This window comes from Geotrypetes seraphini, chromosome 14 (genome assembly GCF_902459505.1).
Source record: "Geotrypetes seraphini chromosome 14, aGeoSer1.1, whole genome shotgun sequence".
Taxonomy (NCBI): Eukaryota; Metazoa; Chordata; class Amphibia; order Gymnophiona; family Dermophiidae; genus Geotrypetes; species Geotrypetes seraphini.
Window position 1 is genome coordinate 22,853,581 of NC_047097.1, and position 15,003 is coordinate 22,868,583.

General features: G+C 44.1%; 1 protein-coding gene across 2 annotated transcripts in view; it reads left to right on the top strand.

Moving 5' to 3' along the window:
• Positions 1-15,003, top strand: part of SHC4 (SHC adaptor protein 4) — an 85,537-nt gene that overhangs the window by 47,518 nt on the left and 23,016 nt on the right. For both annotated transcript variants that reach the window (XM_033920180.1, XM_033920181.1), the window contains 2 exons: positions 6,717-6,768; positions 13,949-14,075. In XM_033920180.1, the coding sequence (XP_033776071.1) occupies positions 6,717-6,768; positions 13,949-14,075 (179 nt within the window). The remainder of the gene's footprint in view (positions 1-6,716; positions 6,769-13,948; positions 14,076-15,003) is intronic.

Genomic DNA, 15,003 nt, shown 5'->3' on the forward strand with positions numbered 1-15,003 from the left:
AATAGTGCTGCCCGATTCAGAGAAAAATATTTCATTCGATCCGATTCACCCTGTTGAATCGATTTTTCGATTAGATTCACTGTTAATGACACAGCTTTTTAAGTTTAAACAAAGTATAACAATAAATTTCACAACAACAATAAATTTCACAAAGTACTTAAAAAAAAAAAAAATCACATTTTTCCATTAAAGCAGTTCTGGAGACATTTGCTTGAACAGTCTTTTTTCCCAGTCCATAAGCAAGCAATATGAAAAAGATTTCCTTAATTATCTACTCAAACATTTTTGCTATTTACTTTCATTGTACCTATACTATTATTCAGTAGAAAAAATGGACTTAACTGTGCAGGAAATGAATCTCCTCATACACCCACCATATAGTGCAAAAATGTGCAAAGGTCTGTTTTTTTCTTTCGATCACTACATAGCCTAATGCCACACAAGCAGCGCTGTTACAAACATATTCTGAAGGTCAATGCTAAGGTTGACAAAGTTTCCTTCCTTGGACCAGAAGGAGATACTGACAAACCACTGGAAGAGATTCTAAAACAACTACCCAGAAATAACACCCAAAGACCCACTCAGTGTGTGAACCAGTTGAGTGGAGTGGACTAACTGGGGGTGGAAATGGGCCCAGAGTTTGCTCAGCAGAATTTCCCAGACTACCTCTTCCTCTCAACACACTGACATGCTACCACCACCACCAACACTAGGAACACCTCACCGAGTATGCCAGCAATGCTTATAAACTTTATAAAACACATTATTATATTTTCTTATAAAGCATATATTTTAACTGAACTCAGCCTTGCCATTCACAAAAATAGAAAAGTTCCCATTTCAAGCTGTCTCATGTACACTTTTCAAATCTAACATATTGTAATCACAAAACAGAAAATAAAATTATTTTTTCTACCTTTTGTTCTCTGATCAATATTCAAATCTTGTTGGTCCCAGGCTCTTGTTGTCTTGCTTGCCAGGGTCTCCTTTCTCCGTGCTAACCATCCGTCTGCCATCTCTGTTCTCCCCTTCCGTTTCCCTTCCCTCTCCCGGAGATCTGGCATCTTTCCTTTTTTTTGTCTCCATCCACAGATTCACCTTTTCTCAACTCCCCACCACCCCAGGATCCACCATCTCTCCCTTTCTGTTCCCAACTATCCTCCTATCCAGTATCTCTATCCCCCCTCCACACCATCCCCTGTTTCCAAGTTCTCTCCCTTTCTGTTCCTTCCCTCCCTAAATCCCATTATGCACCATCTCTCTCCCACTCCTCTGTTTTTAGACCCATTATTTCTAACCCCCAAAGTCTGGCATATGCATGTATCTTTGAACCCCCCCTTCCCTCTCTCCCTCTGTGTACTTTTACACCAGGACCCCCCTCCCCCGAAGGTCTGTCCCCCCTCCGAAGGGCTACACCCCACCCCTGAAGACCTGCACCCCCCGAAGGCCTGTCCCCCCCTTGAAGGCCTGTCCCACCCCCTTGTAGGCCTGCCCCCCCTTTAAGGCCTGCCTGCCTGCCTTTCCCCCCCTTGAAGGCCTGTCTCCCCCTTGAAGGCCTGCACCCCCCTTGAAGGCCTGCACCCCCCCTTGAAGGCCTGCACCCCCCTTGAAGGCCTGCACCCCCCCTTGAAGGCCTGCACCCCCCCTTGAAGGCCTGCCCCCCCCCTTGTAGGCCTGTCCCCCCCCTTGTAGGCCTGTCCCCCCCCCCTTGTAGGCCTGTCCCCCCCCCTTGTAGGCCTGTCCCCCCCCTTGTAGGCCTGTCCCCCCCTTGAAGGCCTGCCTGCCTTTCCCCCCTTGAAGGCCTGCCTGCCTTTCCCCCCTTGAAGGCCTGCACCCCCCTTGAAGGCCTGCACCCCCCCTTGAAGGCCTGCACCCCCCCTTGAAGGCCTGCCCCCCCTTGTAGGCCTGTCCCCCCCCTTGTAGGCCTGTCCCCCCCCTTGTAGGCCTGTCCCCCCCTTGAAGGCCTGCCTGCCTTTCCCCCCTTGAAGGCCTGCACCCCCTTGAAGGTCTGCACCCCCCCAAAGGCCTACACCCCCCCCCCGAAGGTCTGCACCCCCCTGAAGGCCTGCCTGCCCCCCTTGAAGGCCTGCACCCCTTGAATGTCTGCACCCCCCCCCCCGAAGGCCTGTCCCCCCTTGAAGGCCTGCCCGCCTGCCTGTCACCCCCTCCCCCTTGAAAGCCTGCTTGCCTGCCCGCCCGCCCCACCCTGAAGGCCTGATGCCCCGACCCACCCCGAAGGACCGCTCGCCCCCCTGGCCTCCCCGCACCACCTATGAACAGCCGCAGCAGGATCGCGAAGTCAGCGTCGGGTACCAGCCCTAAGGGGGTGTTCCCGGCCTTGCCGTTCAGTCCCCCGCCACCCCCGAAGGACCGCTCGCCCCCCTGGCCTCCCCGCACCACCTATGAACAGCCGCAGCAGGATCGCGAAGTCAGCGTCAGCGATCCCTGCTGCTTCCTGCGCCACGGTCCCGCCCCTCCTCTGACGTCAGAGGAGGGGCGGGATCGCGTCGTAGGAAGCAGCGCAGGGATGCTGACGCTGACTTCGCGATCCTGCTGCGGCTGTTCATAGGTGGTGCGGGGAGGCCAGGGGGGCGAGCGGTCCTTCGGGGGTGGCGGGGGACTGAACGGCAAGGCCGGGAACACCCCCTTAGGGCTGGTACCCGGGGCGGCCCGCCCCCCCCCGCCCCCCCCTAGGTACGCCACTGTTTGGCACTGCTCTCTTCCACACTCTCCCCCCTCCATCCCCACCCTGGCAATGACTAGAACTCTTTTCTTACAGTTCTGGCGCTGGACCTGTACAGAGCCTTAAGATGCTCAATGCCATACACTGGTCCAGCAACAGGACTGTGAAGAGAGGTTAGACAGATCTGGGCATCGTGAGGCGTGGGAAGGGGGGATGGAGGCTGAGTACTGCAGGAGGCAAGGTGGAGAAGAGAGATGGTGATTATCACGGGGAGGAGGGGGGGAGGAGAGAAAAATGCCTCCATTAATAGCCCAAATTCTGTGTTCTATCTAAACTTGGCATTCACATCTAACAAAGAGTCCCTAATATAATCTGAAACAGAAGATCACCAAATCTATCTGATCTCCTAGAAGCTGACCAAGCTGGAGTTGCATCACTATCATCTCTTCTTTGGGAGTTGTTTTTGATCAGTGTTTAACTATGAAAAATCAGATAGATGCAGTGGCTCAGAAGAGTTATTATACTTTATGGAAACTCTGTATCATCAACTCTTACTTTGATGCTACCGCCTTTACACTCTTAGTTCAGGCATTACTTTTGAGTATTTTAGATTACTGTAATATTGTATATTTGACAAGTACTAAGGGGAGAGTGTGGCCAGTGGTTAAAGCTATAGCCTTCCCACGCTGCTCCTTGTGACTCTGGGAAAGTCACTTAATCCCCCCCATTGCCCCCAGGTACATTATATAGATTGTGAGCTCTCCTGGGAGAATGGTATAGAAAATTGAATGATTAAAAAAATTTGGCTAGACTGACCTTGGTTCAAAATACAACTGTAAGAATGATTTATGGCCTGAAGAAGTGTGCGATCATGTCACTCCTTATTATCGTGAGTTGCGTTGGCTCCAAGTGAAGGCCCGGGTGATTTTCAAGGTTGCTTTTGGTGTTGCCCCATCATATCTTGATAGATTTGTTATTGTGACACATGAGAGGAGTAGAAAATCTCATGCCCTATTTACGTTCCCTTCAGCAAACACCATGGGCATTGTCTTTCCTATCAAGTTCAAGTTTCAAGTTTATTTACATTTGATGTATCGCTTATTACAATATCTAAGCGATGTACAATTTAAAAACCAACAGATTGTGGTAATACATATAGTTTATATGAGTTAGACAATTGACAAAACAATTTGGACAAACATGAATAAGTAGGAAGGAGGGGGAAAGTTACAATTACATTGTTTGTTAAAATTTACGTAAAACGGGAAATACATTAGGTATGAATGGGGTGAGGTGAGAAGAAAATTTTGTTGATTATTAGAAGAATATAAAAAATCTAGAATAGGTCATATCATAAATCAAATGCGTCTTGAAATAAATAAGTTTTTTAGAAATTTTTTAAAAGAGATAAGATCTTTTTCATTTTTAATAAAATTTGGGAGGGAATTCCACAATGAAGGGGCTACCACTGAGAACATATCATTTCGTCTAGTGCCGATTATTCTTAACGATGGGACTGAGAGCAGATTTGACGAAGATGATCTTAAAGAGCGAGAAGGATTGTATGGGACAATCATTTTTGATATAAATTGGGGTTCATTAAAGATTAATGTTTTATAAACCAAAAATATGGTTTTGAAAGTGATTCGGTGAGAGATGGGGAGCCAGTGTGATTTGATAAATAAAGGGGTAACATGATCAATCTGCTTTTTATGACAAAGATTATTGATTAGCTCTATATCTTATAAACATTATAGAAAACTTTTGAAGACTTTTCTTTTCTCCAAATTTTTGGCTAGTTAAATTTCTGTGCATCCCCTTATCTCTATATTTTCCCATAGCATAATCTTTTGTTAACCGCATTGAACTAAAGGTTACGCGGTCTAGAAATTTGCTATTATATTATGTTATATGTATGGTATCTTCCAGGTTTTACTAGTTGAATTATTGGCATAGTAGCCCTCTGGTGGTGGCAGGAAATTTTTGCAGGTAGAACATCAGATTTGCACATTTCTTATAAAGATTCCTCTGCGGTGCACATAATACACATAGAGACTTCTGCTGGGGGGGGGGGGAGAGGGGGGGTTTGCTCTTATGGTTTCTGATTTCATGAAGGGAACTACAGTGCTTGCTTCTCAGTCAAAGAGCTGTCATTATAACGGCGGGCCCAGATGGTGAGAAAGGAGAGGCAATAAAACAGTGAAAAATAAAACCCCTCAAAGTCTATTCTGAGTCCCCATTTCTGAATGATTAATCTTTGCAAAAGTGCAAGGTGCCATATTTCCCGGAACTTTGTGTTTCCAGGTTTATGGAAACATTAGTTTAGCAGTTTCATGGCCAAAGTATTTCCATCTTTCTTGGTCTCCTTCCGTAACCTGTGTTTGAAAATAACCAAATATTGAACTTAAATACATGGGAGATTTATTTGTGTCTCATTATAGATTTGATTTTTGTGTGTTAGGTGTGATTAACTCAAAATCTCAATGCATAATTTAGTTCATAACTCAGATTATATAATATCTTCTAACCATAGATTCTACGGGCAAAAGGGAGATATACTGAGACTAGGGCAACTGCCTTTTGCATTGCTGGCATTAAATTATGGAATTCATTGATAGGTTCAAATCTAAAAAAACTATTAAAGACGCAATTGTTTGTTTCAGCATTTTTGTGAAGCAACTGCCTGTTCATTGAAGTCGTAGGTTCAATTTTAAGAGAGAATACATTATGATACTGTCATTTGATGTTTATATTTGAGCATTTTGAATGTGTTGATGTACACTATCTAGTTAATAGATGGTACATGCATTTTAAAACAAATTAATAAATTTGTCACCCAAATTTGGCCACACATGGCAGATGCACCCCCAAATTAATGAGTTAACAAGGTGTCAACGATCAGTTATAAATGTTAATTGGTACCGGTTAGAAAAAGTGGTATAATCAAGAAGCAATAGGGTTACCGGATGTCCGGGAAAACCCAGATAAGTCCGCTTTTTAGAGGACATGTCTGGGTGCCCGAATGGACTTTCCAGAACCCGCAGTTTGTCCAGGTTTTCGAAAGCCTCGCTGTATCTGGACGGCCTCTGCGCATGTGTGGCTGATGTCACCCGCATCCGTGTATGCTCGAAGGCCCTCCAGACCTGGCGGGAAAGAAGAGATGAGGCTGTATGGGGGCGGGGCTGGGAGCAGAACTGGCTGGGGCTGGCAGTGGAACGGGGCGGGGCCATGCGTCTGGGATTTTTTAGCTTCAAGTTTCAAGTTTATTATAAAATTTGATTAATCGCCTATTCCAAATTCTAAGCGATGTACAAATTGATAAAAATTACAGAGTTAGGGGAAACAAACATAACTAACAAAAATACTAAATCTACTAAACATTAAAAAACGAACCCTAAGAAGCAATAACCATAAACATGCATCAATTGGATCTGCGCACGCATCTGGCTGCAAACTGTCCTATAAGCCTATATTGTCTTGCACGCAGCTTAAAAAGGGGTTACCCTAACAGTGCAGTGAGCTGAGATACCGGGGAACTGGTTTCAATTATTTTATTTACAAAGTGCAAAGAATTACAGTAAAACCTTGGTTTGCGAGCATAATTTGTTCTGAAACCATGCTTGTAATCCAAAACACTCGTATATCAAAGCGAATTTCCCCAAAATAAATAAAGGAAACTCAGACGATGTGTTCCACAACCCAAAAACGTTAATGCAAATTACTGTATGTACTCGTATTGCAAATCCTTGCTTGTTTGGAACAGTCACTATACTCCCGCAGCATCAGAGAGAGAAGAACCATTGGCTCAGTTGTGATGATGTGACACGTTGTATACTGTATGTACCCATATTGCAAGACATTGCTTGTATATTGAGTTAAAATTTAATAAAATCTTTTGCTTGTCTTGCAAAACACTTGCAAACCAAGTTACTTGCAATCCAAGGTTTTACTGTATTTTCAGGTGTATTCCTGTTCTACGTAAAGTGAAACTAAAGCTTATTTCAGATGCGTACTCATTCCTTGTATTTTACAGGACACAGCAGATTATGTTGCATATGTAGCGAAAGATCCTGTTAATCAAAGAGGTATGGACAATTTTGGATTTTGCTTTTAAGTATTTTATTGTATCTTTGATGCATCATTTTTGTAAACTGCTTAGAAACCTCACGGTTATTAGCGGTATATAGGAATTAAATTAAAATTAAATTAAGTGGCAAAGTGCTCTGAAACTCTGAGGCATTCTGCCAGTGAATTTCAGAGCATAAGTTTATAGCCCACACTGCACTAGTCTAGTTAAAAGTAAAACCTCTCCTTTCTTAATAATGAGAAATTGGAAGAACTGGGACAGCCTAAACTTTGTTTTTTGGTGGGATGTTATCAGAGCAATTGGGGACTAGTAAAAGATTGAAAAATATTTGGAGTCCAGAGGTTTTTGTTAGACAATAGATTGCATCCTTATTTATGGTTTCTGATTCCTTCACACATCCAGGGAGGGGGGTGGGAAAAGGAAGGGGTGTGGGTTAATAGATTTTCTAATGTATGAACATAAGTGCTGTGTTTCGGTGACATTGTATGCATACTTGTTGGCACTTTTTTCAGTTTTAAAAATGAATAAAGAATTTTAAAAAACAACAACCAACAAACCTCTCCTTTCTTCAGTTTCTTTCTTAACACAAATGTTCAGACCATAGACCAGCAATTTTTCCTATTGTGAAATCCCTAAAATATTTTTCATATATTGAAAGACCCAATTCCCTCCCTCTTCCTCCTCTCCCCACAACACAAAGAGCCCCCTCTCCCAGGAACTACACAAAGGTCTTTTGCCCACCCCCCAAATGTACCATATCATCAGTGGTCTAGAGGGGTAGGAGCGATTTATTGTACTCCTGGCTGTGCTGACGCAACAATTGTGAAACGTGGTACATGTCGGAGCCGAGTTTCAGAATCACGCAAGCCTTCACAAAGATAAGTTTCACTTTCGTTTTGTATTTTTCACTACAGTATAATCTCGTTATAATGAATTCGCTTATAACGGAACCTCGCCTATAGCGGACGAGGTCCACTGGTCCCGGCCGAGCGCCATTATAAACATACAGAAAATCATTGGATATAGCGGACTCGCATATAACGGACTTTTGGATTTAACGGACAACTATTTTGGTCTCCAGAGCCGCTTTTAGCTGTAGATTTATTCAGCTATAACGGGCATGCAGGCTCCGCCTACAATGCACGTGGCATGCCGATGATATATTATCAAAATGCAGCCCAGAAAAAAAAAGACCGAGTATTTTTCTTTCCAGTACAGTGTTCTGGTTTGCAATCATTTCGTGCCATACCAATGTTTTGCTGAGTTTTGTTATTGATGTTGCTGATATGCAACTGTTGTTCATCGATTTACGTTGTTTCAAGTTGCCCTAAATAAAGATTTTAAAAAATGCAACTCTGGATATAACGGACTGTTTTTCCAGGGTCCCTTGAACATAAGAACATAAGCAATGCCTCCGTTGGGTCAGACCCGAGATCCATCGTGCCCAGCAGTCCGCTCATGCGGCGGCCCAACAGGTCCAGAACTAGGCGGGGCTAGGGGCAGCAGATTTTCCGAAAGGAAAATCTGGCAACCCTAGGTACATGTGACTTGGATTGGCCTCTGGCAAGACGGGATACTGATCTGACCCAGTAAGGCTATTCTTCTGTTCTTATCTTTTGGGGTAGGAGGTGTAGGGACCACTGGAGATTAAGGAAGAGGGCATGCCTTAATCTCTCCAGTGGTCAGCTGGTCAGTTAGGGCACCTTTTTTGTGAGGTCCAGATAAAAACATCCCAATTTTTGCCCTAGGCATTTTCATCTTGTTCCATTATCCCAGGAAAATGTCCAAATTCTGGGCCCAGCATGCCCCCTTTTGATTAGATGAACTGTAGAAAAAAAAAAGTGTCTCAAATCTGAGTTTCGAAAATCACAACTTGGATGTTTTGCTATGATAAATGTCCATCTGTCGCTTTGTGTCACTTTTGAGACGTTTTTCTCTTGAAAATGAGCGCCATAGTTTTCGCATGAACTGATTGGCTTTGTTATGTTCTGTGATACGTGCATGGGATGATTAGTAGGGTTCTGTTGGCAAGTCCGTTATAACGAGATTATACTGTAATGGTGTTGCTTAACATATGGCACAGTTGATCCTTTTGAATGCTTATGTCTGTGACCCACTGAGTTCCACCCAGCCCCACCCAAGTCATGCCCTGTTCTGCCCCAGCCTCATTCCCAGCCCCGCCCCCTCAACCTGTTCTCGTGCTCAGAGCTGAGTTGAGGGCATCTACACATGGGCAGGTGTGGTGTGATGTCACGTGCATGCATGTCACTACGTAGCATCCACGCATGCATCCCGACATGGTTCTGAGCTGGAAGCTTTTCAAAACCCAAAGTGCCGGGTTTTAAAAAGCTGTCCGGATGCCTGGAGAGGACATCTCTGGGTAAATCTGGACAACCCTAACAAAGTCCAAAGTGTTTGACCTTTAAGTTTATTATTTAGGTCTGTTTATTATTTAGCTTACTGTGCTGACAAAATGGCAGCCATTTTCAGCAGAACCAGCAGGGCATGAGTGACTCCTGCTCCTGCTCTGAGTGACGGTTAGTGGTGTAGTAACGGGTTGGTGGATTGCCCCGGGCACTGCCTTGGTGGGGGCGCTAGCTCCTCTCTGCCCTACTGCTCCTTCCCACTCCTCCCCCCACTGTGCACATGCCTTCAATTCACCCCCACCGTATTTGTACTTCTTTGCCATCACGAGCAGCAGCTCCAAACTGCTCCTTGCGCCGGCCTTGGCACTCCCCTTTGTCACTTCCGGGTCCCACGACTAGGAAGTTACATCAGAAGAAGAGCCGATGCCGGCGTGGGCAGCAAGTTAGAGATGCTGCTTGTGCCGGGAAAGCTAAACAAGTACAGGGGTAAGGAAGGGGAGCGCGCGCGGTAGGAGGGTGGAGAAGAGGATGGGGCACCACCGCCTGGGCACCTCCCACCCTCGCTACACCACTGCCTGTGGTTCTGCAGAACCCAGTTTGAGAATCACTGCCACAGACAACTTCTCAGTCTTATAACCAAGATAAAGCAAACTTTCCCGCCAAAAATTCAAATTTCTTGACCCACAGACTGTTCTGTTCTCAATCAGGTCCATAACCCACTATATACAAAGGCACATGGTACTACTCGAAAGGGTCCAGAGAAGAGCGACTAAAATGGTTAAGGGGCTGGAGGAGTGAGAGATTAGAGAAACTGGGCCTCTTCTCCCTTGAAAAGAGGAGACAGAGGGGACATAATCGAAACATTCAAGATAATGAAGGGAATAGACTTAGTAGATATGGACAGGTTGGTCACCCTCTCCAAGACAGAGTGAACGAGAAGGCACTCTCTAAAGTTGAAAGGGGATAGATTCCATACAAACGTAAGGAAGTTCTTCACCCAGAGAGTGGTAGAAAACTGGAACGCTCTTCCAGAGGCTGTCGTAGGGGAAAACACCCTCCAGGGATTCAAGATAAAGTTAGACGAGTTCCTGCTGAACTATAGCGCACGCAGGTAGGGCTGGTCTCGGTTGGGGCACTGGTCTTTGACTTAGGGGCCGCCGCAGGAGCGGACTGCTGGACACGATGGACCACTGGTCTGACCCAGCAGCGGCAATTCTTATGTTCTTATGCAGACCTCACAGCATACCCTGAAGAAAGCCACAGCATGATGGCTGAGACTTCGGTTCCTTCTACACAGACACAGCAAGACCCGGAAACCTGCTACAATCATGATGCCAGCTGCGGAAGCCTAAGAGAACAATGACTTGATTGTTGGCTCAAATGAATGTGACTGGTGGGCAGACTGGATGGGCCAAGTAGGTCTTTATCTGCCAAAACTAAGACTGTAAACACTTTGAATTCTCAATGAACTTAAATAATCAAATCATGCATTCAAGATAAACTGTACTAAAGAGGTATCACTGCAGATTATTTGAATAGTGGAGAAAAAGATCTCAGTGTCACGTTGGATTTATTGAAAACAAATAATCCTGCGGACATACCAACTTCAAAGAACAGTTTGAAGATGAAGGCACATCCTCGGTCCTAGAAAAAATTCCACTGGCTTCTTTAATTCTTTATTTGAGTTCAAAAAAGATTACTTTACTTAAAATAGCATTAATGCATAAGGACCTTGAAATAATTCAGTAATTTAGCAAAATAGAGAAAAACAAAAACTTATCTGCCACAGGGGTCACCTCCGTACAGATCGTCAGCAGTAAGAAACAGGAGATCGTCTACAGCGGGGAATCTCAAAGTCCCTCCTTGAGGGCCGCAATCCAGTCGGGTTTTCAGGATTTCCCCAGTGAATATGCATTGAAAGCAGTGCATGCACATAGATCTCATGCATATTCATTGGGGAAATCCTGAAAACCCGACTGGATTGCGGCCCGCTAGGAATGGACTTTGAGACCCTTAGTCTACAGCAATATACTGAAAAAGATCTAACAGATATTAACACTGTTACTTGCACTATATAGTATACACAACAAGCTAGATTTTTTGGAAAAACTATTAAGAAATATTGGCACTGCTTATCCATGCATGACTGTTTTAGAGACAACAGAGTAATACTAGCATACTCATAACATAACTTTATTATTCTATACCACCATAATCAGACGACTTCTAGGCGGTTCACACCGAAGAGAGCTGGACAATCAGCGAATTACAATATGCAAATTATAAAATTACAACATATTACTCAAGAATAAACATATAAAAATTGTTAGATTTAGGGCTCCTTTTACGAAGCCGCGTTAGTGGCTTTATCGCACGCACCTTTTTAGCGCGTGCTAACCCCCATGCTAGTCGAAAAACTACCGCCTGCTCAAGAGGAAGCAGTAGCGGCTAGTGCGGCCGGCAAATTAGGGTGCGCTATTACATGCGTTAAACCGCTAACGCGGCTTTGTAAAAGGAGCCCTTAGTGCAGGGGTAGGGAACTCCGGTCCTCGAGAGCCGTAATCCAGTCGGGTTTTCAGGATTTCCCCAATGAATATGCATTGAAAGCAGTGCATGCAAATAGATCTCTTGCAGATTCATTGGGGAAATCCTGAAAACCCGACTGGAATACGGTTCTCGAGGACCGGAGTTCCCTACCCCTGCGTAACTTCTTCCTGAACGGATTTGTCCAACCTGTAGAGGCTCTTTGCCCCGAACGCTTTTGAACAGTGATGACGGGAGGATGGGACATTTTCAATTTGTAGAATCACAAAAGAAGGGACGTCTTTATCAATCCCGGAGATCAAAAAAAAGTTTGGCGCTAAGAGGATACACCACATGCGAGTCTGTCGGTATCTATGCGATCCAATGTCCTTGCATGAAGTTGTACATTGGACAAAGTTCAAGAAAATTTCGGACCAGAATAATAGGACATAAGTCCTGTCTGTCATGCAAACGCATAGTTTACCATCTAGACTATTGTACGGCATCTAGACTCTTTGTTCGGCACTGTATTTAAACTTATTGTATAGTATTGTATTTAGACTCACTGTATTGTATTATATGTGGATTTATTGTATTGTATTAGCATTGTACTGTACTAAGACCTTTGTTATTCGCTGAATGTCCAGCCTTCTTACAATGTAAACCGCCTAGAAGTCGCCTGACTATGGCGGTATAGAAAAATAAAGTTATTATTATTATTATTATTATTATAGAACACTGCCTAGCTTCACATCATTCTTTTTCTGATTTGCAATGTTGGATCATTGAACAACTGATACAACCAGCTCACGGGGGAGATTTCAAAAAAAATGCTGAGACAAGAAGAACAACGCTGGATCTTTAATTTACAAACCTGTGCCCCAGGAGGTCTAAATTTGTTCATTGAGTGGAAGGCTTTCTTTTGAAAAATATATTTAAAGTACAATTTTTCTTTTGTTTTTCGCTTTTATGTTATTTTTGAAGTTTCATTTCTCAAGATAATTTCCTTGATGTCGTCACCTTTTTTGACGTTCATGACAGCCTATTTCCGGGACGCCGAGAAGCCATTTTCTGTTTATCATGGTTTTGCAGCAGTTTCCCCTGATGAAGCACTAATAGCGAAACAGGAGCCCTGTTGGGAGTTTGCTGTAGAAAACTTCTGTGAAATGGATATTTGTCCTGCATTAGAATCTGCCGGTGTGAGAAGTTACTACCTCTTGTTTCTTCCTGCTGATGATCTGTACGGAGGTGACTCCTGTGGCAGGTAAGTTTTTTTTGTTTTTTTTTTCTTTCTTTTGAGTTTTTTTCTAAATTACTGAACTATTTCAAGGTCTTTATGCGTTAATGCTATTTTAAGTAAAGTAATCTTTTTTTTTTTTAACTCAAGTAAAGAATTAAAGAAGATAGTTGAGTTTTTTCTAGGACCGAGGATGTGTCTTCATATTCAAACTGTTCTTTGAAGTTGGTATGTCCGGAGGATTATTTGTTTTCAATAAATTCAGGGCTCCTTTTATCAAGGCGCGCTACGGGGGTTAGCGCGTTGGACATTTCATCACGCGCTAACCCCTGCGGCAAGCCAAAAAACTAACGCCTCATCAATGGAGGCATTAGCGACTAACGTGGCAGGCGGTTTAATGTGTGGTATTCCGTGCGTTAAATCCCTACCGCGCCTTGATAAAAGGACCCCTCAGTGTGACACTGAGGTCTTTTTCTCCACTATTCAAATAACCCGCAGTACAGTTTATCTTGAATGCATGATTTGATTACTTAAGGTCTTTAACTGCCGTCATGTACTACTTTACTATGTAGGGGCAAACTTAGGTCAATTTATACAGCTGTTTGGTAAAAGGTCCTTGAGCAAGGTTTCAGATCTACAAGAAGGTATTATCTTCATATTAAACCTTTGCTGAATATCAACACCAAGCAGGCAAATGGAACAAATGTTTTACCAACTTCATCTCAAATGCACTTTCGTATCAAACGTTTAGGAAGCCAATCAAAACTTATCTCTTTGACAAATTTCTCTGACCCCACTTCAACCTGATGTACTTCCAATACACTTCCAGATAAACCTGACTAAACTTAACATGCCAAAGTAAATTTGAAAGTTTTCTGTAATGTCGCTGTCTGTATACCTTGTAAACCGCTTAGAACTGTTTGTGGTATGGTGGTATATAAAAATAAAGTTATTATTATTAATAATTAAAAAAAACTATGTTATTTATTCTCTGAATTTTCTCTTTCTTTACATATAGCAAAGTTGTTCATGGTGTTTCCTCTTTCTTTCAGCGTGCCACATAGTGGAGTGCTCCGATGATATGGCCGAGGATGTAATAAACACCATAGGACACGCTTTTGAACTGCGTTTCAAGCAGTACTTGAAGAGTCCTTCTGCTCCGATGGTTTCCCACGAGAGGTCAGCGCAGCCTTTTTTGATTGCTCACATTAACTTCTCCGTGCTATTTTCTTGTTTACCATAAACTGAAACAAAATAAAGTAGTCACATTGAGGGTTATTTGAATGCCTTTTCCATGTGCACTTTTTTTTGTGTTTAGAGGGGATTTAGCTCATGACGGTTCAGTGAAAGTTCAAGATCTGTTATATTCAGATATACAGTACACTCCTCCCTCCATATTCACGGGGGCTAGGGGCAGAGCCAGCATGCGAATATTGAAAAATCGCGGATAATTTTTAGGGCCGGCTTTGACCCACCCCCACCTCCCTCCTGCATCCCGGACCTTCCCCAGACCTTACCTGGTGGTCTAGTGGCGACACGGGGCAGGATCGATCATCCTACGCTCCTGCCCCATGCAGAGCCATCATCAAAATGGCTGCCGTGAGTTCTCATTGTAGTCTCGAGACTGTCCGGGTTTTGAAAAGCTTCTATCAAATTGCCGTTGAGCAGGAGAGCATCCGTGCATGCCCTCCTGCCTCATGAGAGCAGGCAGCAGGAGGTGGGGCTTAGGCAGAATTGGGGCAGGGCGTGATGGGGTGGGGATGAGTGTAACTGGGTGGGCCTGGGGGCAGGTCTAGGGGTCTAATTAAAGCAGAATTAGCATGTAAGCCCTTATTGCCAACAAAACAGGTATTGGCTATTATTGCAGAAGTAAGAAAATTGGCCATTTACTGGCAATGCTAAAAGTGGCCTTAGCATGCAGGAAAGACTTGTATTGGGGATAGTGCAGGCAGTTGCATAGTAAAGATGGGGAGGCAGGGTGCAGACTGCCTCGGGACCGGCTTCGCAGGGGGTGCTGGCACCTCTTCTCCTCCCCACATACCTCCTTAAATATTCGCTGGCTCGAGCAGCATCTTCCACTTGCTGCTTGCGCCGGCCTTGGCTCCCT